Genomic DNA, 25,244 nt, shown 5'->3' with positions numbered 1-25,244 from the left:
TTTCTTTCAGCAGGTAATTCAAGGATTACATTTACTCAAACCTCATCCGGATGTGTATTAGACATGTAATTAATGACAGTATAATATAATTACTTTAGTACTGGCTTGACACCTCGTGGGCCAAATTACACACAAACGATGTCTCATTATTACTCAGGGAACATTCAGGGCTGTGTGTACGAGATGTAATTATAAAAAAAAAAATAAAAATAAAAAAATGAATAGTCGTACTTATTCATTGACTTTTAAATTATGTATGGGTAAGTGTTTCAGCTATTTAGGACATCAGAGATGGCATCAGAATAAAGCTTTACAATAGATACTCAAATAAATGACCAAGCAACCTCTCCAAGTTGCCCCCACGATCAGCAGGGCTCCTGCAGACTTGTCGGTGTATCTGTCTGCTCATACCTTGTACGGGCAGGCAGATAGATGCACACTGACAGAAAGACTATGAACTACAACTACAGAGAGCACTCAACAGTGCTGAAAGTTCATTGAGAACTACAAGCCGATAGCATCAAAGAATGTTGGTACTTTTAGTTTCCCATTCACTGAGCTCTAAATAAATGACACAGCCCACACAGCCACTTTTTTTTTTTAAATAGTGACAGCGAGTGCTTGCTGTCACTAGAGACAGCGGAGCTGGCAGCAACTGCAGGATTGGGAACATGTTCCATCCTAAAAACATGTTCCCAAAGATGAACTTATCCTTTAAAGCTTTCCAGTTAAGTAACATTAACATTGCATTATGGCACAACAGTATACACAATAATTCACCACAGTTGACAGGCATGTGACATACGTTAACTCTTACCTTCACTACCTCTGGGGTCTGCTGAATTGACAAAGTGGGCCCAGAGTCTTTGACTTGGTTTTGGTTACTTGGGGAGGGCAATGGGCTCTGAGGTACAATAGTTTCTTGAAGAATTTGCATTACTTCCTTTTGCTTTGACAGGGTTCCTCTACCTGACCGCCAGTCTACCAGCTCCTGGGCAAAGTCCTCAATGCTGCCCAAAATACGTGACAAAAGGTTGTCATCATCCTCCGATTTATCTGTAGTGCCTCCCTTGGCTTGTGCTGATGAATCAAATTGTAAACTGTGCTCCTCAGTAGAGGCTGATAATTGCGCTCTAGAGGAAGCAGTTGAGGAAAGTGGTGGGTTTTTTAAAGTGTTCTCAATTTTCTGAGAAAAACGCTCCAAGTCCAAAAGTAGCTTGTCAATTTCCTCATGATCACTGCTCCTACCTACTTTAGGTGGCATACCTGTGTTGCTTTTATACTGGGGTATGATTGTTCTAGCACTCCCATGACTAGGAGAATGAGATGAACTGCTGGACAATTTCAAAGTCATCTCCTTGGGATTCTGCGCATCAGCTGTTTTCTGAGAAAGCGGACTGTCACTTGACCAGCGTCTGCTCTCCGACAATGCTGTTAAATTTGGAGCACTTGGTGACCTTTTTTGGTAACCAATAGCAGATTGAGAATCCGAATCCTCTTCAATAAAAAGTTTTTCAGCTGAACTCCTAGGCAGCTTTTCTCCAGAATGTGGCTGTGCTGGGGGCATAGTTTGCTGAGAAAATGAATGATAATTTTTTAAAGAACTAGGCTGGATTTGTCTGTTGCCTCTTTGCCAAGTTTTTGCAGGCAGCGGAGGGGCAACTTCTGAAATCGTTTTTACTGAGCCATCATTAGCATTAGTGCTTTGTGCCACTGGATCTTGTTTTTCACTAGAAGATGAAGAAATAGCTTTTAGTGAAGGAGGTGACTGAACGACATCTTCATATTTAGGAGGCTGTTCATGACCATAAATAGGTGAAAATGGATGCTGCTGTAAACTATTTAGGCTTTTTACAAGTTCAGCTAGATCACTAGGTTCGGTTCGTCCTTGTTCCATTTCAAAGGGAAGCTTTTTCAGATAGGAGGATAGTCTTGCCATTACATTCATATAAATAATTTCAGGATTTGGAAAATGATCAGCACCTTTTCCCTCGCCCATATTACTGCTGTTCCCTCCCACAGATCTGTTTTTGATGCACTGCTTGATTATATTGGTACATTTCTTTAGATCTTCAGAACATTTGAGTAGAATGTCCAAGCACATTTTTATGTCTTCTCCAGATCCAGAACCATCAAGTTTGTGCTTTTTCAGGATCTGGTTTATGAGATTTTCCTCAGATAGTCCTTGTAGATATAATGTGGCCATGCTGTTAATGCTCTGTTCCAAAGATGTACCATGTGGCAATAATGTTTTTTCCTCTGATACCTGTAACAAACCAAGGGGAGGGCAGTTCTCATTGTTGCCAAACTGACCAAATATGAAGTCATAGTCAGCCGACCTTCTACCAAAGGACTCAGGACGGACTTTACGTCCTTTCCTGAAGTTGACATGCTGGCTTGGAGCATTTTTTAACTTTTCAAAAGAAAATTCCTTGGCTTTTCCACTGGCAAGATTTATGGCTTCACCAGTTATGTCCTTCAGGCTGCTGGTACTCTGAATGGTCGATGCTTTTTTAACCCGCGGGTTTAAGTGAGTATAGTCCTCACCACATATCACACTTTCTGCAACTGTGCTTTTATTTGTAACATCCCCAGCATGGCTGGAAGTGGTCTCTGGAGCTTTTAGAAGTTCTGAACACATAGTGTGATGGGCCACCAGACACTGGACTCCAAATCTATGAGCCTGGCAAGCACCAGGGCAATAATGAACTACATTCTGCAGTCGATTGTCTAATACAACATTGTTGTAATATGTGATTTTACTCACAACCACCTTGTAAGGTGCCGCCATGAGGAAAATAAATAAATAAATAGGCGTAAATAGAAAGTTAGGCTTAACAGTTTTTAGTGCCCATCCTGTAGTTTAGGTAATCAATTTCCCCCCAAAAAATTTAACAGCTTATGAACCTTATCCGGGTAAGAAAAGTGATCAAGTTTTAAAAACCTGCTTTTCTAAAAATTACCAGCTGATAAACCAGTCATGGCCCACAGGTATGAATAAAAAAATAATAAAAAACAGAAGTGCAGAATGAAAACACACGCTTACAGAGAATAAATAGAACTGCCAAGGCAACAATTCACAGAGTAAGCCAGCGGGTGGTGTCACTTTCCAGTCAAGGTTGATGAGATGGAGGATGAAAGATGTTCTAGTTTATCTCTGTATCTTTTCTGAAAACTGTAAAACACAGCATCTTATTTCATTTGCCTTTACGTGTAACCACACGGGGCTCCAGGTGAAGATATAGGAACTTCCTTGCAAAAACATTGCAGAAAAAAAATTGTCAAAACTTTTGCAATTTAATGTTTTATAGAAATAATCTATACAGCGATTTCTCTTCTTAAAACGCAGTTATAAAGGAGGGACTTCAACGCTTGTCAGACGTTTAGCATAGCTACCTGGGAAGAAAAAAAAAAAAAAAAGAAGTATTAAACATAGCAAACTGCAGAAAAATAACCACAATAATACTGCAATGTGGGTTTTAATGCATTTATAATGCTGCAACAGAAGCACACAGTTTTGTCAGGGCCTCAGAGCCACAAAACACCAGTCTGTCATACCTGGCTTAAAGAATAATTTCAGGCATCGACATATTATACATAAATACATTGGTCCATCGTGGATCAATGTAGCTATGTATATGACATACCTGGCTGATGCCCCTTGAAGCTGGAAATCACTGAAAGTAGATAACCCTACTCCAGTGTTCTCCACTTGCTGCTGGGCCCTGTGCTGAGCGGCCGGCCTGATGAATTGTGAATACAGTAGGTCAGCCTCTCAGCACTGGTGTCATTCAGAGAATGCTTTGCATTTTCTGAACAAATGCAAAGCATTCTCTGATTGGATGGGATGGAGAGTGTGACACCACTGCCCCACACCTCCACTTTCTGAGAATGCTTTGCATTCATTCAGAAAACACAATGCATTTTCTGAATGGTAACGTGTGTGAAAATTTCAAACCAAGTGTAGACTTCTGCACTTTTACCACTCCTTGGATACAAGGAGATAATGGGAAAAAATGTTAAAATAAAACAGATCGTGCTGTCTCAAAAAAAAAAAAATCTTTAGCAAAAAGAGTTCAACAAGTATCCATGTGTATCAAAAATTATTCCATCGGTGTGCCACCAACTGGATGTGCTATCCACCAATCCCAGTGACAATTTTCTGAATGGTGCCCTTGCCGAGCAGCTGACCTCCTGTATTCACAATAAAGGGGAATAGTCACTTGGCAGGAGACTGGGAGCAAAAGGAGAACACTGAAGTAGCAGCGTCTATGTCAGTGATTTCCAGCTTATAGCAGCATCAGCCAGGTATAGGATATATAGTCAATATACATACATCCATATTCATACATCAAAGCTGGACCAATGCAACTATGTGTAACATACCAATGCCTAGAATTATTCTTTAAAGTGTTTTTCAGGCCAAAAATATTCTACTAGTTTTGGATAGCATGTGGACAGATTAGAACTCATGTTGAATTTTTGCTGCCCTCTGCAACAAAATGACAGACAGAAAAAAAAAAAAAAACACTGACAAAGGATTTTGGCCTTCTTTACTAAAGGAAAGCATTTCAACTGTCAGTATTTCTGTAGGAGAGCTGAGCCCTGTGCACACTGAGGGGGGATTTGGGGATCTGGTGCAGCTCTGCATGGCAGCCAATCAGCTTCCAACGCCAGCTTGTTCAATTAAAAGGGAAGTACGCTATTTTTTTTTTTTTTTTTTTTTAAGAATCAAACTTACCTAGGTGGATGCAGCATCAGTCCGATGCTGTATCTGTCCCCCGCTGGCTCCAAGACTGAGAACTAAGTGATCAAACACCACTGATTGCTCGGTTCTCAGAGCTCCGTGAGCAGAGAGCTGGTGACTCAGTTATTGCTCTGCCCCCGCCACCCACCCACCCATCCACCCACACACACACTCACTCACTGGTTGCTGGGCTGTGGAGGGGCAGGAGCGGTTGGCTCGCTGAGAGGCTGAGCCAGATGCCGGTCCAGGGCTGCAGGTGGATCCGGACCATATTGTTGTGATCTTGCCCCAGCCTGAACCGGCTCTGTGACATCAGCCGACAGTGGGCTTCAGTTCAATTTGTATGTAACCAGGCCCTTACACCACATACTTGAAGGTAAATCTAGAGGAAATCAAACAAAAGTTGTATAGTGTGTATCCAGCTTTAGTGTGGTAAAGATAAAATTCTCTGCAATGGAGTCTTGGATAGCAATAAAAACCTGACAGATGTTCCAACCCTTCTTCACTTCAATGAAACAGAACAATGGAAATACACATGCAGGCTTATTCAATAAGTAGACTGTGAGAATGGCAATATACCAAAAACGTAGCCGATTTGATCTTTTATTAAATGACTTAAGTAACATCGGGACACCAACAGGGCAAAAAGTTGAGCAATCCTGGGTTTAAAGCAACACAAAACAAAAAAAACTATTTTTATAAGTCAACCCCCTTTTCAGAGACAATTGTTGCATCTACTAGCACCTAGGGCCCATGCTAATCTCCCCTGGCAGATGGATCTTAAAGGAAGCACAGCATATTTGTGTTGGATCATGTAAGCCAACTGCCACCATTAACTTTCAACACATGTTAGAGGTAGCTGTCCGGCCAGGCGGCCCATATCTTCAACCTGCTTCCACTGGCACAAACACGCATGCTTGGGTTAGCCTATAAAATAGATAAATCTTCAGCTGGCCTGAGCATATAACTGCTCTCCAAAGTCTAGCTTTACAATGAGTAGGATCACCTAACACGCTACAGAATTTGTGCAGACTGCTATTTATGAATGACAACCTGCACGTGTTCAATACTCTGCATGGATGTGTGACCACTTCTCCCCCCTTGAAATACCAACCTGCCCATATCTGCCGTCTACAAGGGTGCTTTAAATCACTTCTTGTCCAGATCAGCGCACACACTAAGCAGACAAACAGCTGAAATAACTGCAGGACGCTAGCCACTTTACATTCGCTCACAGGATAAATACCATTACTTTTATTTACTCTGAAATCATTTCAAGTTTAAAAAAGAAAATCCCGACCGAGAGCTTTTCTAACCACTAGCAACAAATTAGAAGATAAACATTTGGAAATGTTCTTAGCGTGTAACCGAGAAAGAGCCTCCTAGCTTTACTGCCTGGTAAACCATGTTGTTTGAAGGTCAAATTTGAATCTCATTAATTATTTTCTTTAGCTGGCCTTTTCAATGTCAACGCCACACATTTTTATTTCTTTTAAAGTGTAACTCCACTGTTAAGAAAAAAAACAAAAACAAACATTCTGATGTACATTGCATGGATTCTAACAGCCTTTGCTGCAGATTCCTATATTTTGTTATTCTGAAGAAATCCATGTGTTTGTCTGTGTCTCTTGGCTGAGTGGGTCTAATGGGAGTGGTTTCATAATTATCAGGCAGCTGTGACAGCTGCAGAGCACTAATGAGGAAAGCTGCTGGGCCTGCATTCTGTTGGAAATATCACACAAAAAAATGACATTTTTGTTGCAGGAGATGCCTGAAATCTGACTTGACTTCTGGGAAAATCAGTGAGCCAGTCATACAAGTAGTAAATTATGTTTCTCTGGAGTAGTCAGTATACATTCTGTGTACAGAACTTCTCCAGGTAGCCATATTGCTTTGCATTTATAGAAAATTACAGTGGCTGCAGATTGAAAAGGAAAGGTAATTTTTAATAACATTCAATTATAATATGACTTGTGGAGCAATTGTACACGCTATATTTGTCCCCCCCCCCCCATAAAAGTGGACTTGCCCTTTAAAGCATCAATTCACCCAAAGCTGAAATTTAGGTTTCTACTGGGTTAAATCCCCACCCGACTATTTAGACTGGTCATACAGTCAGATTTTATGTATATGTAAAAAATAATAATGGAAATATCGGCGCTCAAAAAAGATCCACAGCCAAATATAAGTGAATTAGCAGCCAGCATAAATTTTGTTAACTACAAAATAAAAAAAAAAAGCATAATAAGTCCACATCCAGTGCTACAATTATAAATAAATGCAGTCCAAAATGTATGGTGAAAGGAAAAAGATGAGACCCTCGCACCAGCTTCAGTGTGAACGCACAGCACATTACACCACTGTGTTTACATCTAGTCTCCTAACCAGAAGGTATATCAAACGGACAATGTAACAAGAATCAATAGAACATCTCCAAAATCCGACGAGCCGACTACTCCACAGAGTGATTAACAATTAGCACGATTAAACAGGTTAAAATGTTTATCAAGGCTGTACTTGCATAAAGGTCGGTAAAAAAACGAGCATCAATATACACATTTTCAAAAGGTGTGGCAGCTCAGAGTGCTTGTCTCTAGGGAACCACTAACGCGTTTCGACTAATAGGACATCACCAGAGGCGTGGCCTTCTGATACAAGCACACCTCGTTAAATCTAATGACCGGAATCATCATTAACCGGATATGGACAGTTAGAACTTCCGTTAACCGGACATGGACAGCCGGAACTGTTAGTCTGATGTGTTCCAAAAGCTGGAAAAAGAATACAAACCAAAACAAGCTGCATCAGGAAGTGGGTGGCCGTACCTAGCCAAACACCCTTCAACAACCTGATACCATTGAAAACAAATGGACTTGTTGTTAGAATGCTGGATAATAAAAAGATACACAATTTCTATAGCATATCTCATATAATCCACCATCCATGCCTCACAGAATACATACTATGTGCATATAAAAAAACATCACACTTAAAAGAAGTCCTTATATCTAAATACAATGTCCGGCCGGTAAAAATGCCTCCACCTAGTGGTCAAAAGACACGATACATATTAAATGATATGGAATTAAGATTTTATTTAAAGCCCAACTCTGGGCAAAAAAAATGATCCCTTGCCCTGCACTGGACATGGGGACGCTCCACTTGAGGGACAGTCCACTGCTGAACCAAGATGGGGGGGGGGGGGGGGGAGATAACACCTGCCGGAGGAGCAAAGAATCAGGTAAGTAAAACGGTTTCTCCACTCTCCTAGACTAAACGAGCAAATAAACCTTGCAGTGCAGACTGCTCACTACAAAAGGATACATTTGTATCTGCCAGGAGTTGGGCTTTAACACATTCGATTTGTTCAATCAGTGAAATTTACCAAGTTATGTAGATGTCTCCACCTAAAATCTGCACATCATCCTCTTTAGTCCCAGGGCTTGCTGCCATTTCTTAAGTGACTGGCCTTAGGGACTCATGTATAGTTATGCCTTTCCTTCCTGTTCCCATTAAGAAGGGAGAATGATTGGTCAGCTTACAAAGGTTTTAGAGATGTTAGAATTTTTTGAAAGTGAGAATGATTGTGTCCAGTAGTAAAATATGCTCCTAGTCCTCTCCTGAAGGCGGCGTAATAACCCTACAGTCAAGATTACTGGAGCTGTGTCCGTCAATGAACGGAAGACAAATATGCTCATTACTGCCCCCTAGTTGTCAATGGCTCAGTTCCTCCCGCCACTTGCATCCTTCCTTGACCGTGTTCATTAGCACAAAACACTGGATGTGGTCTCAAAGCAGTAGTAAACCGCCGTTTTTGTTTTTTTAATCCTGCAAGGCAATGCCATAATGTGCAAGTATGCATTGTATACTTGCACATTATGTGAAACATACCTTAAAACTAAGCCCTCCAGCAGCATGCTGTCACCGGTGAAGATGATTCCATCTTTACCGGGTATGCAAACCCCAGCTGTGTGAGTAGCTGGAACCACAATGACATCATTCCCACACATGCGTGCAGGAGCTGCTGTTCATGGCACAGGACTCTGAAGGTAAGGGTACCCACACCCAAGCCCATGTAACATACCCCATAACTATACAGCAGTGGTCTCCAAACTGCAGGCTCTTTGCTTGCATTTATCTGGCCCTTGGGCCACTATTCCTCCTACCGATATCAATGATGAGGCACCATTCCTTCTGCTGACTGACACCAACAATGGGACATAATTCCTCCCACTGACACCCAATGATGGATCATTATTTTTCCTCATTGATCTAAACGATGGAACATTGTGTATCCCACTGATCTCAACAACAGGCCACAAATCCCTCCACTGACACCAATGACAGGGAACTATTCCTTCCACTGACACCAATGATTAATTTTATTTTTTTACTCCCACTGAGTAAATCTGAGGCATTGTTTACGCCCACTGATGCTGGGGTATTTTCTACCCCCACTGGCACCAGTCAGACTGGCCCCCCTCTATTCTGAAGAACAGTAAACTGGCCCTTCATTTAGGAGGCTTGGAGACCCCTGCTATGCAGAAAGAAGATGCAATTGGACAGCTGGCACACGTTTAACATTACAAGTGAATAGAAGGCAGGTCACTGACTATAGTTATAAGAATGACTAGATTTAAAATTTTAAAGCTGTAGTAAACCCCGCTTGGTTATTTTTACCTACAGGTATGCCTATAATAAGGCTTACCTGTAGCTAAAATGAATATCTCCTCAACATGCACCATTTAGGAGATATTCACCCTGGATGCAGCCAGCTCCATAACTGGCGCATGCGCTCTGAAGGTCCGTCATACCTTGTTGGACCTTCAGAGCTTTATGCCGGAATGGAAGGCTCCCACGCGCATGTGCTGAAGTGACATTGTCGTGGCTCCACCCAATCACATAGCTGGAGCTTGCAAATCCAGTGGAAAAACCGGGAGAAGACATCCGCCATCTCAGCAGTGACAGTACAGCACTGGAGGCTTTGTTCCAAGGGGAGTATTTCATAATGTGCTAGTATGCATTGCACACTAGCACATTATGCCATTGCCTTGCAGGTGTTTTTTTGGTACAACTGCTTTAAAGCGGTTGTATATTCATTTTTGTAACTTACCTACAGGTAAGCCTATAATAAGGCTTACCTGTAGGTAAAAAGAATATCTCCTAAAACTGTTCGGTTTAGGAGATATTCCCCTCGCAATGAGCTGCTGACTTCAACAGCGCATGCGCACTGGGGATTCTCAGCTGAAAGTACAGCAGACACCAGATCCTGGCGGGGGAAAAAAACCCGTGCGCATGCGCGGGAGTGACGGCAACACGGCTCTGGCCATTCTCAGCGCCGGAGCCATGATATCCGGAAGACACGCCAAGGGAACATGTCAGCTTCCGCGTTTTGTTTTTTTTAGAGCCCACGGTCGGCTCTCGTCAGAGCAATCTTAGTGGCTAAATAGCCGCTGGACTGCTTTTACAAGCAGCGGGAGAGGACAACTACGTCCTGCTGGATGGTCGGACAGCCGAACAAAGCGGGGATCGGCTTTGATCTGCATTCCGCTATAGTAACCCAGAAGTGATGACATGACTTCACTTCTGGTTTACCCAGATGTCAACGTAGCCATTTAAAAAACAAATAAAAAATCAAAAGCATTTAAAAACACCGACCTTGGAGAGGAGAGATTTGGAGTCGCTACATAAAGAGTACCTGTCACACGCCTATTGCTGCCACAAGGAGGTTTACATTCCTGAGACGGCAATAAAAGTATATAAAAAAAAAAGTAAAAGCAACAGTGTAAATTTTTTTTATTTTTTTTTTAAGTGACCTGTCTCTGTGTACAAAATCAAACGTGCGTCAGTCCCACACGCATGCAAACCGCGATCGACCCACATACGTGTGCCATCATTGTGAATGGCAGATCATGGGCAGTAACTTTAGCACTAGACCTCCTCTGAAAATCGAAAGTGGTAACCTGTAAAGGCTTTTAAAGCGTGGCTTATGGATATTAAATATTACGTTGTTTGTCACCGTTGCTCGGGCTTGCGCAATTTTAAAGCACGTCATGTTTAGTATCGGTTTACTCATTGTAACATCACCTTAAATATTTTACAAAAAAATTGGATTAGGTATTGTGCTTCTTTTTTTTTTTATGCAAAAAAAGCGTTTTCCCCCCAAAAAATCAAATTTTAAAAACCTTGACCTTGCCAATTACCGTGTGACAAAAAATTGCAAAACACCAATTTCTTCTATCGAGCCTCTGCTTTAAAAAAAAAAAATGTTTGGGGCTTCTAAGTAATTTTCTAGCAAATAGTACCGATTGTTAAATGTAAACAAAAAGTGCCAGAAAAAGCCTGGTCTGGAAATGGTTATCCCATTTGACGAAACCTGCATGTATGGTTGTCAATGTCACTTTACATAGAAATCAAAAGTCAGGGCAAATCATACAACAATGAAAAATGCCTCTTTCATAAACTCAACCAGATGATAAAAAGCCAAGGCTACCGTTAGGAAAGGAATCAAAGAGAAAACAAATGAACTAACAAGACAGCAGCTGACAGAAAGCCTGGAGGGACAGAAATATCGAAGGTCACCAAGTGCTCGACAAACTGCTACAGCCTCAGCAACCACTCCAGCCGGACAGCTGCACAATCTACCCATCCATTTCACAAAAATACTGAAAAGGTTTTCTCAAAGAACAAATACATGTTCTTATTAGTGGAGCCATATACAGGATGTTCTTATTAGAAAAGCAATAAGAACAACCACTTATAGGCATTCAGTCTGAAAGCTGGGAAATAAAGTTGCCAATTGGTTACTGCCCTTTGTTTATTGCGCATTGTCCTAATGAACAAGATGGTATGTGGTCTTTGTTGGGCATCAAGTTAGCTGTACTTTTATCTCATAGCTAATAAGCATATCAACTGCACAGTAGGGTTACATGTCCTGAAAGAAATGGGGTCAGTTATGCAACCAAAATTTGTTGCAATGTCAAATCAAGGGGGGGGGGGGCAGAGGAGGGGCAAACAAAGATACTGTGCAGGGGCCTGATATCATTGGTTGATAAAGACGACGTCGTTGGTAGTTAGGATGCAGGCTTTGTGACCCTGTAAGGCAGGCTTGATCCACTCACTGGCTTGTATACAATTTTTGGGCAATTTTTAGCCATTTTGTCAAGGCACCCCTGAGGAAACCTAAAGGCACCCCAAGGTACGCAGATTGAAAAAGGCTGCTCTATGTATTTTTCCATGACTACTGACAAAGAAAGATTTTAGAGTAAGCCTTTCAACCAAGTGATGAAAAACAGACACTTATTTGGGGGGCTTGGAGCTCTAAAGAGTCTTCTATAAAAAGTAGGGAAGAAGAATGGAATAATGGTGCCCACAGAAGTTAGGAAAGGGGCAAAAAAAAGGAGAAATGTGTTGGTTGACATGATCTCCAGTACAAGATCTCTAACAAACTCTGCAACCTAAAAAGGTAGGATCTGGGTGCCTCTATAATCATGAAGGGGAGTGATTGCAGTGAAAGTGGACGTGTTTAAGGCTGCTCTGGTGGGGGGGGCACCACTTTCCCACATCCTTTGATCCTACACCTGCGCCCCACAACTGAATGGCATTAAAAAGATAAGTTCACCTTCGGGAACATGTTACATGCATGCACCCACTGTCACGATCTAAAATGACCCCAGCTGTGTGGGGCTCCACGCGGCTGCATCATTCATTCACAGAGTTCTGCGAATGAATAAACTTGTAGTAGTACCAACAACCTTTGAGGCTGATGGCTTGTGGTTCACAATGAACTATGAGGGAGCTGGTGAGCATCTTGACAGCATATTGATCTTCCTGGACTGAAGTATTGCTGGCTGTATTGGAGTGGACACTTTCGATTGGTTGTCCAGCACTCCTAGGCTCCAGACCTGCAGCAGCTGGATCACTCCCAGATATGGTTCTGATGAAGGAAAAGTTAAAGTGGACTTTAGTTTTTAAAGGGGTTTTCTTTAAGAAAAAAAATACCAAAAACTGGTAAATGGGTGGAACGTGGGTTTAATTTTTTTTAAAACATTTTCCTATTTTGTTTTCATATTTTCAATGTGCCTTTGAACTTGCTAGAAAAGGACTACCTGAGGAGAGTGGATTCCCTGGTACAGCACGCTCCTTCGTTGATCATCATAGCCCTCTCTTCCTCTGGGAGTGTCTAATTACTGTCTGTGCTGGCCCCGCTCTTTCACCCTTCCCCTAGCCTCCCTACATAACCTTTTAGTGGAGGTGTGACAGGGAATACCATAAAACAACCATTCTCAGCTGGGATTTTTTTTGAGGTTGCTGGGGGTTCCTTGAGCTGAGGCTGAGTGACCTTCCATTTGTTGATGCCTGAACAGTGCCAAAGTTATTGCCACCTGGCAGAGCCAGCTGCATGGCTCCAATGACCTTAACTGTCTTTAAAAGGTGATAATCCAATCACCACCGTTAAAAAAAAAAAAAAAAAAAGGATTATTTTTCCTACTGGCCACCAATATAAGGGGTATTTTGAGCCCCAACGCCTAATAAATTACATTTTAGCAAGAGTTCCCAGACACATGAAAATTTCAAGGGTTCCTCCGGGGTAAAAAGTTTGAGAAAGTCCTCTATAGAGTGTCACTTAAGTGATGGCTCTTGTATGCTGGGCTGCTGATGTCCTATCCAAAATGGCAGGACCAGGCAGCAGTTTCGGATGCTTTTACAGGCAATTAACATCCTAAAAATACATTAAATGCACACAATAATATTATGGGAAGGTTGTTGGAATGAATGGCCTGGTGACAGGTTTTGAAACCTTCGATTTTCTCAGAAGTTATAGATTCTATTTGATTTGTAGTGGTGGAGCGGGGGGAACTGGACAGAGATAAGGGAATGCTTTTGTTAAGTTTTCATTATGCTCTTATATCATATGTATAGTTAATTCACCTCCTTTAATCTGAGTACAGGTATACTTTGGGATAAAACCAATTTGGCCAACAATGCTGAAACATTAACAGCATAAAGCTTCAATAGAAGCAGCAAAAAAGATGCAAAGACAGTACAATATATTGAGAGCAACTATAAGTCAGTAACGAGTGTAGAATTAAGGATTTAACCTCACATTTCAAAGCTATGACTAAGAAGGGAGAACGCAGTAATAGAAATTACATAACGCTGACCGTATTACATTACGTGCAAAGTAACAAGCATCTCAAGACTTTGCAATAAAACGGAGAGACTTTTTTTAAAGTAAAATGCTCATTACAGAAATACAAGTGCTGAAATTCCCGATCTCTTTGTAAAAAAAATACCATTTAATTGGCGTTCTCGCTCAACCTCTGGCTCCTGAGTCATTACAATGAAACAAGTCTGCAGGAGTTCTGATATTGCTGCATGCTTGATCAGTCATAAGTCATAGAATCTATTTATCAAAGCCAGGGAACAGGCATTTTCAGTGGAATGTATGCAATGGCAGCCTACATATCCCTGCCATGACATGTTCCCTTTGTTAACATAGGATACAAAAACACAATAGGTGTTCTGCAACTGCTCTGCTACACTGGCGGGCTTAATGCACAACTTAGGACTGCAATCAATTTACTACAATTGATTTCTGAGCTTTATACCTTGCTGAAGTGAATGCCACTCATCGCATAAGTCTTCTGGAAACTACAACTGTAACACTGTGCTATAATTTGTAATTATTATGGCTGCCAACAAATAACATTCATTTCAGTTGCTTTCATAGCCTGTCATTTGTTCAGGAACAGTAGCGGCCGTGCTCTGTCGCTCAGTCTAACAAGAAGCAGCCACTACAGCAAATAACACCATTCTATTCAAACCGTGTATAACCTATCATTAGCATGGCTACACTAAAGTGCTGGCAGTCGTTTTCCAGCAGTTGCTATGGGACATTCCAAATGGTTACCGTATGTTCCTATATGTACAACAAAACTATTCTCTGAAGATTCTCATGGCACAGAGGTTTACATAATATCTAATCATAATAACCTAATCATTCATATGGGGCGCCACCCCCTCTAATCTCCATGTTGGGCGCCGGACGCATAGATTTCTACAAGGTTTTTTTTTTTTTTTCCTTTTGAGCCTTAGGCTCCAATTGGCTTCAAAAAGGTTGGGCTGGAGGTGCAGTAAGCCCAACCACTTGTGACATTTGCGAATCAATATTAGCTATTGTCGTCCAGCTTCTCCTCCTGGCCAATCAGGATAGGAAGCTGGTCTTAAGACCGAATTGGCTGAGCGGAGAAGCCGGGGAGGCCACGACCTGAATGGGGCAAGTGTGTACCTTCCGTTGGGGGGGGGGGGGTTCGTTTGTTTGCTGCCTCCCCAAAAAAATTGAGCACCGGCCGCCACTGGCTGTGTCTATGCCCTGCCTCTCCACTACACCATGAGGACTAATGGATGAAGCATAGAAGGAGACCCCCCCCCCCCCCAAAAAAACTTTATGGGCTGGACCTTTCCTTTGCTACTGGTTACTTTTTTTGCAGCTTTAGGAAGCTCATTTGAGGCTGCACAGTGGCTTGGTAGTTGGTACTTATGCCATGTAGCACTGGCATCCTCAGTTCAAATTCCAACCAGGACACTGCCAGCAGGAAGTCTGCACATGTTCTTCCTGTACTTGCAGTCTCCTCCCACATCCCAAAGACATGCTGGTAGGTTATTTGGCTCCTGTCTATATTGGCCTTACTTCATGTGAGATAGGGATCATAGACTGTAAGCTCCTCAAGGGCAAGGGACTGAAGCAAATGTACAATATATTAATTACAGGTACTTACACAGCATTGGCATTCACATCTATACAATACATAGAATGCAGCAAAAACTTTTGCCACTATGTAAAAAACTGTAATAAATAAAAATAAAACAAGTGGGCAAACTTATTTTTTATGTAGAATTAAGGAGACAGCCACCTCATCAATATCCTGATTGTTTATGAGATCCAACAGTCATACTTATCATTATTAATAATAATTATAATAAATATGCCTGTTGGATCTCAAACAATGTGTTTATTTTTTCTTTTTGTGTTCTTTTATTTTATTTATTTATTTTTAACTATCAGCTGATATTGATGAGGTGGTTATCTTCTACATAAATTCTACATCAAAGTGATTGTAAAGGAATTTTTTTTTATTAAAAAATAAAATAAAAAACCTGTCATGCTTACCTGCTCTGGGTCCCTCCCCCCTTGCCGAGTGCTCCCATAGCAAGCCACTTACTTGGTTCTCTTGCGTGCTCACTCCCGAGTCGGCTCTCTGTCCATAAGACACAGCCAAACTGGCTGTGATTGACAGCAGCGGGAGCAAATGGCTCCTGCATCTCAGCCAATCAGGACAAAGAAACCTTCGCCTCAGGTCTCATGCACATCGCTGGATTGAGATGAGGCTTGGGTGAGTATGGGGGGGGTGGGAGGCTGATGGGGAGCTGCACACTGAAGGTTTTTTACCTTTATGTATGTAATGTAAAAAAACCTTCAGCCTTTACAACCACTTTAAAGTAGAACTAGAGGCAAAACTTTTTTTTTCCCCCCCATTTGGGATAGACTTAGGGTTATAACACCTGTCAGTTTATTTTTCAACATCTGTGCCCCACAGCAAAGTTTTTCCTTCTCTTCCTGTCCCATAGCCAAACAGGGAGAGAGAATTAATTAAGGATTTCCTCTACCTCTAGTGTCCCCATTGGAAGATTTCCCCTCTATTACTTTTCTGGGAACTACCCAAAATTTGGCATTTTCTTTTACTTTCAATGATAATGGCAAACAGGACGAATATAGAAAATAAATCTCCGGCGACACAGACAGCAATAAAAACAGACAACCATTTAAATCCCTCTCTCCTCTGTCCAAAACCAAAAGGTTTTGCCGTCAGTTATACTTTAACTGCTTGCCGACTAGCCACCGCTGTTATACTGCGGCAGAATGGCTCGGCTGCGCAAGCCGAGTCTTTTTTTGTTTATAGCGCAAAAAATAAAAACCACAGGGGTGATCAAATACAACCAAAAGATAGCACTCTTTGTGGAGGGGGAAGAAAAAAAAAAAAAACTCAATTATGTTTAGGTGCAATATTGCACAACCGCGCAATTGTCAAAGCGTCAGTGCCGTATCGCAAAAAATAGCCTGGTCATTAAAGAGGAAGTAAACCCTGATGAGTTTACTTCCTCTTTCATTCCCTGCCAAGGCAAAGCATAATGGACTACTATGCATCGCATAGTAGTCCATTATGTGTCACTTACCTGACACAGGAGCCAGCGATGTCACCACTGTGCCTTGTAGTCCGGCGCATCCATCTTCTCGGTGGGGGCTCGCTGCTCCGCCGCTGTCATTCGGAGAAGCCGCGATGACGTCACTCCCGAGCATGCGCATGGGAGCCGACACGTGCGGCATCTTCGTCGTTGACGATGCCGCGTTCAGTGCGCCGCTGTCTACAGTGCATGCGCCGTAGACAGCAGTGCCTGTCTATCGGAAAATATCTCCTAAACCGTGTAGGTTTAGGAGATACTTCTTGGACCTACAGGTAAGCCTTAATCTAGGCTTACCTGTAGGTCAAAGTGTGTTGTAAGGGTTTATAACCACTTTAAGAGGGCAAATCGTTAAAGTGGAAGTCTTCCCTTGAGTTGTAATACACTGCAGAGAGAATGCTGATGGATCAAGAACTGTGCAGCAATTGGGTTCTCTGATTATCCTACTGACCTTGGAAGGCAAATGCTGCCATTATCATGGCTGCTTTTTTTTTTTTAAACGGTTTCTCAACATTTTGAATACAGCGGAACCATTAAAATAACCTTCTAGTTTCTGGGAACCCCTGCTAATAAGTACTATATGTAATCTTGTGACAAATTTGTGCGATAGTCAGTGGAAGAATGCCCCTTACATTATTTGGATCCAGAATGTTGTGTAGTGTGAATATAAATATAAAGGAATTGTGAAAATTACAGAGGTAGCAGGAACGATGCCTGCATCTATAGGACTCATGTTGGCCTCAATATATAAATGCTGTGATTTCTACTTGAAATCAACACTTCAAGTGTATGGCAACATTCAACCTGCTTTTTTCTTGCAGCACCTACACCTCTCAGCAAGACTGGCTATACTTCAGAGAAATTCAAAGCATGTCAACCACAGCCTATGAACAAGTCATCCATACGAAATCATATTGACTAGAAGTGTGCAGCGTGCTTCATATGCAACTGATTCAAGGAAAAGCAGTGATGTCTGGGAAATAAGTGTTATACTGACCTGTGGCAGTTACTGGAAAAAAAAAAAAAAATCATACATGTCATTTGTAGAGTGATGAAGTATTGATTTATTGACAACTCTGAAGAACTCCCTATCAGGCTTTCACCCCCCATTTGTGAAAACTGCACTGGCTCATGCTCTGGTTCTAAATTGAAAACACCAATTGCTGATTGTGGCGTCATCTGCCTGCCTCTCTACCTCAGCCAATCTCCACCTCTGCCAATTAGAGGAAACCTTGTATGTGTGTGTATATATATATATGAACCATACAGCCAGTGGGCCGCAGGGCAGTATTCCAACAAAATGACCCCAAACACACCTCCAAGATGACCACTGCCTTGCTAAAGAAGCTGAGGGACTGGTCAAGCATGTCGCCAGACCTAAACCCTATTGAGCATCTGTGGGACATCCTCAAACGGAAGGTGGAGGAGCACAAAGTCTCTAACATCCACCAGTTCTTTGATGTCATCATGGAGGAGTGGAAGAGGACACCAGTGGCAACCTGTGAAGCTCTGGTGAACTCCATGCCCAAGAGGGTTAAGGCATTGCTGGAAAATAATGGTGGCCTCACAAAATATTGACACTTTGGGCCCAATTTGGACATTTTCACTTGGGGGTGTGCTCACTTTTGTTGCCAGTTGTTTAGACATTAATGGATGTGTATTAAGTTATTTTGAGGGGACAGTAAATGTACACAGTTATACAAGCTGTACACTCACTACTTTACATTGTAGCAAAGTGTCCCTTCTTCAGTGTTGTCACATGAAAAGCTAAAATATTTACAAAAATGTGAGGGGTGTACTCACTTTTGTGAGGGTACTGTATTATATATATATATATATATATATATATATATATATATATATATATATTCAAGAGGGATTGCTTCACAAAAAAGTGTTTTCATGAAAAAATTAAAACATCCGAAATATACAGACAGTAATAGTAACAGTTTCGGGCTAATACAGATCACGCCCTTCTTCAAAACTTCACGCATTTTTTTGTGCAGCAATCCCCCTTAATTTTTTCTACAATATAAGCACTATGACAGACGTGCACCTCACCCTTTGAGGTGTGTGAATGATTGATTGATTGAGATATATATATATATATATAAATCAATGTGTGAATCTAGCCTAAATCATTCATACTGCTAGGGCTTTCACAGAGTAAGCCCACTCAAAACTGATATACAAGGTATGGACAGACACTGTTGGGTTAAATCACCTGCTGGCTGCTCAAATCCTACAGGAATTACTATTATATTTTATGTATACTGTATATCAGGGCTCGACAAACCCCAGGAGCCAGGTCGCAACGGCAACAAGAGAGTTTGTCCTGGCGCCTGGGCTGCCACCCAAATACTGCGTGCATCCCGCTATGTATCCCAGGCTCCGCTTGCCCAAAAAACTGTCATTTATCATGTTTTTGTGCCACCTAAAATTACCTTTTAATATAATTTTGACCTTCGCAGTAATCTCGTGTAACATAAAAAAAAATTGGAACTACCATTTTATTCTCTAGGTCTAGGGTGTCTGCTTTCAGAAAATAGATGTTCGGTGGTTTTATGTAATCTTTCAGACCTAAAATGATTTTTTTTGAATGTGTACAAAAAAATCTGCTCTGGCTGGGAAAGGGGTGTGTGCACGCATGTGATTATTATAAATAATATATATATATATATATATATCTATATCTATATCTATCTGCAGACAGTACAGTTACAATTCAAGAGGGTAAGAATGGCCCTTGCTCCTCAGAGCTTACACTCTAATGTGATGAGTTCTCCCTGTTGGAGATCCAGTCTTTCCTCCTTCCCCAAATAAATATTGCTGATTTGTTTCATTATGCAATTGACGCAACAATGAATAACCCGGAAAACTCGCCCCCCCCCCCAAACACACACACACACACACACACACACACACACACACACACTTCATAGGTTGGAGGAGCTGGCACCTCAGAATCACAAATCTCTACCAGCATCTGTCAGGAATATATACAGAGGCTGGCAGAAGTTTAACCCAAAAGCATCACCCCAAAACTAAAAACAGCAGGTTTGTCAGTCCTACCCCATTAATGGGAACTGTAAGGGCATACAAAACGACATGCTTCTGATATTTTGCAGCCTATAAACAGGCTATGGAAGGATCTGATTGGTTGCTATGGACAACACGGCACAAGAGCGTGGCACACTTCATGCACACAGCTGTTTTGGGAAGAGCTATATACACTACTACGTGGACAAAACAAATGACTGACATTCTTCTACACCCTGTTCTATCAGACAGAAGCACATAGCAGAGAGAAGCAATGGAGAACAGCTTACCGGAGGGTAGGACGACTCTTCTTAGCGAACACCGGGGACAGCTACAGCAAACCAACATGCCGAGGCGGCCAGCTACAAAGAGAAAGGAAAATGTGCATTTTAGGAGCAGAGAGGGGCTGGTGAAGCTACATTTTTCCTCTCCTATTTATGACACGGCAGATCTTGGCAGTGTGGAGAGCAGAGGACTCCGCTGTGAAAAGCGATCAGGTTTGGCTGTTGCTCTGAAGTGTGGCTCAGGGGAGGATTTTTTCACAAGCAGCCGTTTTACCACCAGAGGCATATGACACTTCTTCTCATTTAATGCTTCCACAAACAGGACTAAGCACTTTGAAATCTTTTTTTAAACACAAAACGGAGCAGCTGTAGCGAGCAAGAGGGGAGGGCGGTTGAGAGCTGGAGTAAAAAACGTGAAAGCCATGGGATAAGGAGGAGGGCAGTATAAGTGCAGAAGAGCCCAAAAAAAAAAATACATGAGAGCTTCTGCAGGGGACATATTGTACTGACTGCCTGTCACACAGCTGTATATATACAGGAGACTCCCATCCAGCTGGACTCCACTGCACTCTATGTGCATTACTTAAATAGGTGGGAACATATGGGGACAAGATAAAAAAAAGAAAGGAAAGGAGTTAGTAGCAACGCAGCACGTAACTTATGCCTCTTACCAACTTCCAGTATTCAGGGCTGTGTCTCTGATCCTCAGAGGCCTCTCTGAAACTGATCTCAGCTGCAGAGAGACCTTAGAGCCATTCAGCAGAGGAAACAAGCATACTGAGCTGCTTCCAACAGGGCAGAACCCCAGGGTGGCACAATCTCAGTGCAAAGGTTCCAGTACTGCAATGCTTCTCAACTCCAGTCCTCAACTACCCCCACCAACAGGTCATGTTTTCAGGCTTTCCAATTTTTTTCACAAATGACTTGATCAGTTTCACTGCATTAGTAATTACCACAGCCATTTCATCTGAGGAAAAGCCTGAAAACATGACCTGTTGGGAGTACTTGAGGACTGGAGTTGAGAAACAGTGCAGTAGCGTGCCAATCACACCACTGGTCAGAAATTTAGAACTACACCATGAAATGTATTGTGGCTCTTAAAGCAGGGGTCCACTCAAAAAAAAAAAAAAAAAAAATTATTAAAAGCCAGCAGCTACAAATACTGCAGCTGCTGACTTAACACATGGATACTTACCTGTCCAGGGTGGCCCGCATCGTCGGCAGCCAAAGCCGATCAATCACTCGGCTCCTGCCGCCACCATCATCGTTAAGGGAATCGGGAAGTGAAGCGTTGTGGCTTCAGTTCCCTACTGTATGTACTCTGTACATAAAGGGGCACCTATGCCCTGAAGTGGGTGCAGGGGGGGGGGGGGGAGGTTTTGGAAAAGCGGAGGTTCCATTTTTGTGTGAACCTCTGCTTTAAATATACATTTTATGTAAAATGTTAGCCGCAAAACCTATCCATTTTGGGGTTTGCACTCTTGGGACTTTTTTGTAGCATTTGGAGCCACTCATGCATTACGAGTCTATTCCGATTGGCTTTTCTATCAATGCTGAACCAGTTCCTTGAAATCTTCACCTGAAATGTTCTCAGTGCCAAAAAGAAATGTCAAATGACACTATTGTCCCCAAGAAGGTGAGGTTTTCTATGCAGACGCAATATTCTCCATGCACGCATTGAAGAAACTGGTCGTTCAGTGATGCTGGATGCTATAATGGGCATAGGCTGGAGACCATGGATGATCAAAGTGAAGAAAATGTCATCCGCACACCAAGGATTGCTTCGAAAGGGTCCAATGTTTTATTCCATGGTCACATTATACATATAAAGCAACGTTTCAGAGCCACGCAAGTGACGAAGAGACACTGCGTGGCTCCGTTACATTGCTCTATATTTAAAATGAGACTGCGGAATAAAGCTCTGGACCCTTTCGAGGAATCCTTGGTGTGCTGGTGACATTTTCTTCACTTTGTTTTAGGGTGGATTTTATTTAAACAAGTTTATTTAAATGATCGTTTTTAAAGAGCAATTGTCATCCCTGTCACCGACAGTCCCATTCACTTTAACCGCTTTAGCCCTGGAAGATTTTACCCCCTTCCTGACCAGAGCACTTTTTGCGAGAGTGTCAATTAAAAAAAAAAAAAAAAAGCATTATTTTTTACTTTTAGCTATAACTATCCCCCAAAAATATAGCTTAGTTCAGTTTATGCCAATATGTATTCTACTATTTTTGGTAAAAAAAAATAAAAAAATAAAACACAACAAAAAAAAACGCAATAAGTGCATATTGATTGGTTTGTGCAAAAGTTATAGCATCTACAAAATGGGGCATAGTTTTATGGAATTTTTATTAATTTTTTTTTTTTTATTATTATTAGTAATGGCGGCGATCTGCGATTTTATGGCGGACACGTCGGACAATTGACACATTTTTCGGACCATTGGCATTTTTACAGCGATCAGTACTACAAAATGCATTGATTACTGTAAAAATGTCACCGGCAGTGAAGGGGTTGACCACTAGGGGGCAATCAAGGGGTTAAGGTGTTCTAACTGAAGGGGGGAGGGGACTGTGTGGGGAAAGAGATAGATCACTGTTCATACTCTGTGTGAACAGACGATCTGTCACTTCTCCCCTCAGAGAACCGGAAACTGTTTACATACACACACACACACACACACACTCCAAAGACATGCAGGTAGGTTAATTGGCTTCTGTCCAAAAAAAAATTGTCCATAGTATATCAATGAGGACCCTGGATTGTGGGCTCCTTAAGGGTAGGGACCAATGTGAGTGTGCAATGTACAGGGATAGGGACAATTGTAGACACTCAGGTTGAACTTGATGGACTGGTGTCTTTATTCAACCTAACTATGAAACTATGAAACACACACACACACAGATCCCAGTCCTCCGCGTGCCCGGAGCGATCGCAGTAGCACAGCAGTGATCGCGACCGCCGGGCACTCGCATCGCCTCCGTGGGTGAGCAGGGGGGCGCGATTCTGGCGATGCACATGCACCCCCTAGTGGCCCCAGCGCTAGGCTCTGCCGTTGCAGCAGAATAGGCAAAAGTGACTCAGAGTTCTCACAGTTGCAGGGTTTTGCTTTTCCCGTATTGGAGTCCGGAGTCTTCGAAAAGCTTTGTAAAGGAAGAGGTTACATTGTTCTAACATCAGGTCATGTTACCTTGTGTCCCTAGATATCCCCAGGGGGTCCCACAGCCACTGCACACTGTGCTGGCACTGACGTGTTAGAAGGACTGCCATTTTATCCTGGTGGCACCACCAGGGCCGGGACAAAGGGTGGGCAGGAGGGGAAGCTGCCCCTGGTGCAATGGTTTATTGCAGGGGTAGGGGGCACCCTGACCCTAACCCTAAGAGAAAGGGGGGCGCAGTTTGGCATCTTTGCCCTGGGTGACCTTGTCCCGGCACTGGGCACCACTACAGCCCACCTGAACAGGTACTCCGATAAGAACTGCAATTAGTTCTCGACGGTCACAGAGCAATAACTTAAATCTTAGGGCACACCGATTGGGTGCTAAGAACTGCTAGAGATAAATAAGAAGTTTCTTGACTTTCACTTTAAAAGATTGAAAAGAAAAAAAAAGGTGAAAAGTTAAAGGAATGTAAAAATAAAACCATTATTTAATACTGAAGAACATCAGCTTAATATAGAAAATAGGAACTGGTGTATTCTTCAAGCATTGGCAGACTAATTGGATGTTAGCTGCCGCAGTCAAGCTAGTGCGTTCTGCTACTGTACAATACAATCATAAGAGGAGCAACTATCAGGGAAACCTGGCTAGTGCAGGGATGCAGGCACTCATTTACAAAGCCTTGGTGGCCACTATCAATGAATACAAAATATCTCCACAGTAAAACTTCTTGGAAAATACTAATAATTTGCAACAATTCATGTAATGTGACAATTTTTTTCTTCCTTCGCTCAGAACCTATATGCCCATGTTAGACATCACAGTCACTATAAATGAAAGAACATTGCACTGGCCTCATGGCGGAAAGGTTAACCACCCCTCACAATATTGAATGTGTCTGATAACAGATGTCCTGCTGGGGCCCTTTTTAAGCTGCTGGTTGGCCACAGTGTGCTCTCTAGTTCATACTTCACAGGCACAGCTAATAACACGAGGGGCCTCGCTGTGTGACACATGGCCTTAACCCCTTGGAAACTCATTAACAACTTTCCACAGAACCACTGGCCAAGTTCTCTACTGAATCCTTCCTCTTTCCAGGCCAGGAAAGAAACATGCAATGTACCATGAGAATTTAAGTCTACGACTCTGATCAACTTGTATAGGCTTTTCCTGCAACAGAATTGTTAAAAGAACTGTGGGAGGCAAATGGAAAACTAAAGTTGGGTAGCCTTTCAAATGCAAATTCATACTTAATGTGATTGTAGCCGTATTAGTGCAATTGTGACAGAGAAAATGGAGTACAAGCTTTCAGGGCAGTACTGCTTGGACCTTGAAGAAGGGGACATACCCCGAAAGCTTGTCCTGAAAAACTGTATGTTAGTGCAAATAAAAAAAAAAGTATCACAGACAGTATTCAAATGCAAATTCTAAAGCCCCATACACACTATCAGATTTTCTGCTCATTTTTTTCCTTCAGATTTACCAAAACCATATAATATGGAGGTCAAACCTTAGGAGTTTCAATTTGTATGCAATCAGGCAAGCCCTTGCACTACATGGTTTTGGTAAATCTGAAGACAAAAATCAGCAGAAAATTTGATAGTGAGTATGAGGCTTTAGGAAAAGAACATTCTACAAAAGTTCCTTCGTTTTTCTAATCCTTAGCGGGTCAAATTGACATTCATTTTTTGCTGCAGTGATGAGAAAATTCTCAAGAGCGGGATGGTAACTTTTTGTCAAACAAATTTCTAAGAGTGTATGTGGTTTCCGTTC

General features: G+C 42.1%; 1 protein-coding gene across 4 annotated transcripts in view; it reads right to left on the bottom strand.

The window, feature by feature from the left end:
- Positions 1 to 25,244, bottom strand: part of PPP2R3A (protein phosphatase 2 regulatory subunit B''alpha) — a 295,427-nt gene that overhangs the window by 109,079 nt on the left and 161,104 nt on the right. The window contains exons 3-4 of one of the 4 annotated variants that reach the window (XM_077488675.1): positions 20,320 to 20,391; positions 818 to 3,396 (exon numbers count right to left, since the gene is read on the bottom strand). In XM_077488675.1, the coding sequence (XP_077344801.1) occupies positions 818 to 2,791 (1,974 nt within the window). In that variant the 5' untranslated portion in view covers positions 2,792 to 3,396; positions 20,320 to 20,391. Of the gene's footprint in view, positions 1 to 817; positions 3,397 to 20,319; positions 20,630 to 25,244 lie in introns of those variants that run through there. The other 3 variants (XM_077488677.1, XM_077488676.1, XM_077488678.1) reach the window with 3 other exon arrangements.

The sequence above is a fragment of the Lithobates pipiens genome, unplaced genomic scaffold (assembly GCF_037356315.1).
Source record: "Lithobates pipiens isolate NorthernLeopardFrog02 unplaced genomic scaffold, aLitPip1_a1.2 Scaffold_18, whole genome shotgun sequence".
In the NCBI taxonomy this organism is placed as follows: Eukaryota; Metazoa; Chordata; class Amphibia; order Anura; family Ranidae; genus Lithobates; species Lithobates pipiens.
This window is presented reverse-complemented; position numbering and strand designations above follow the sequence as displayed.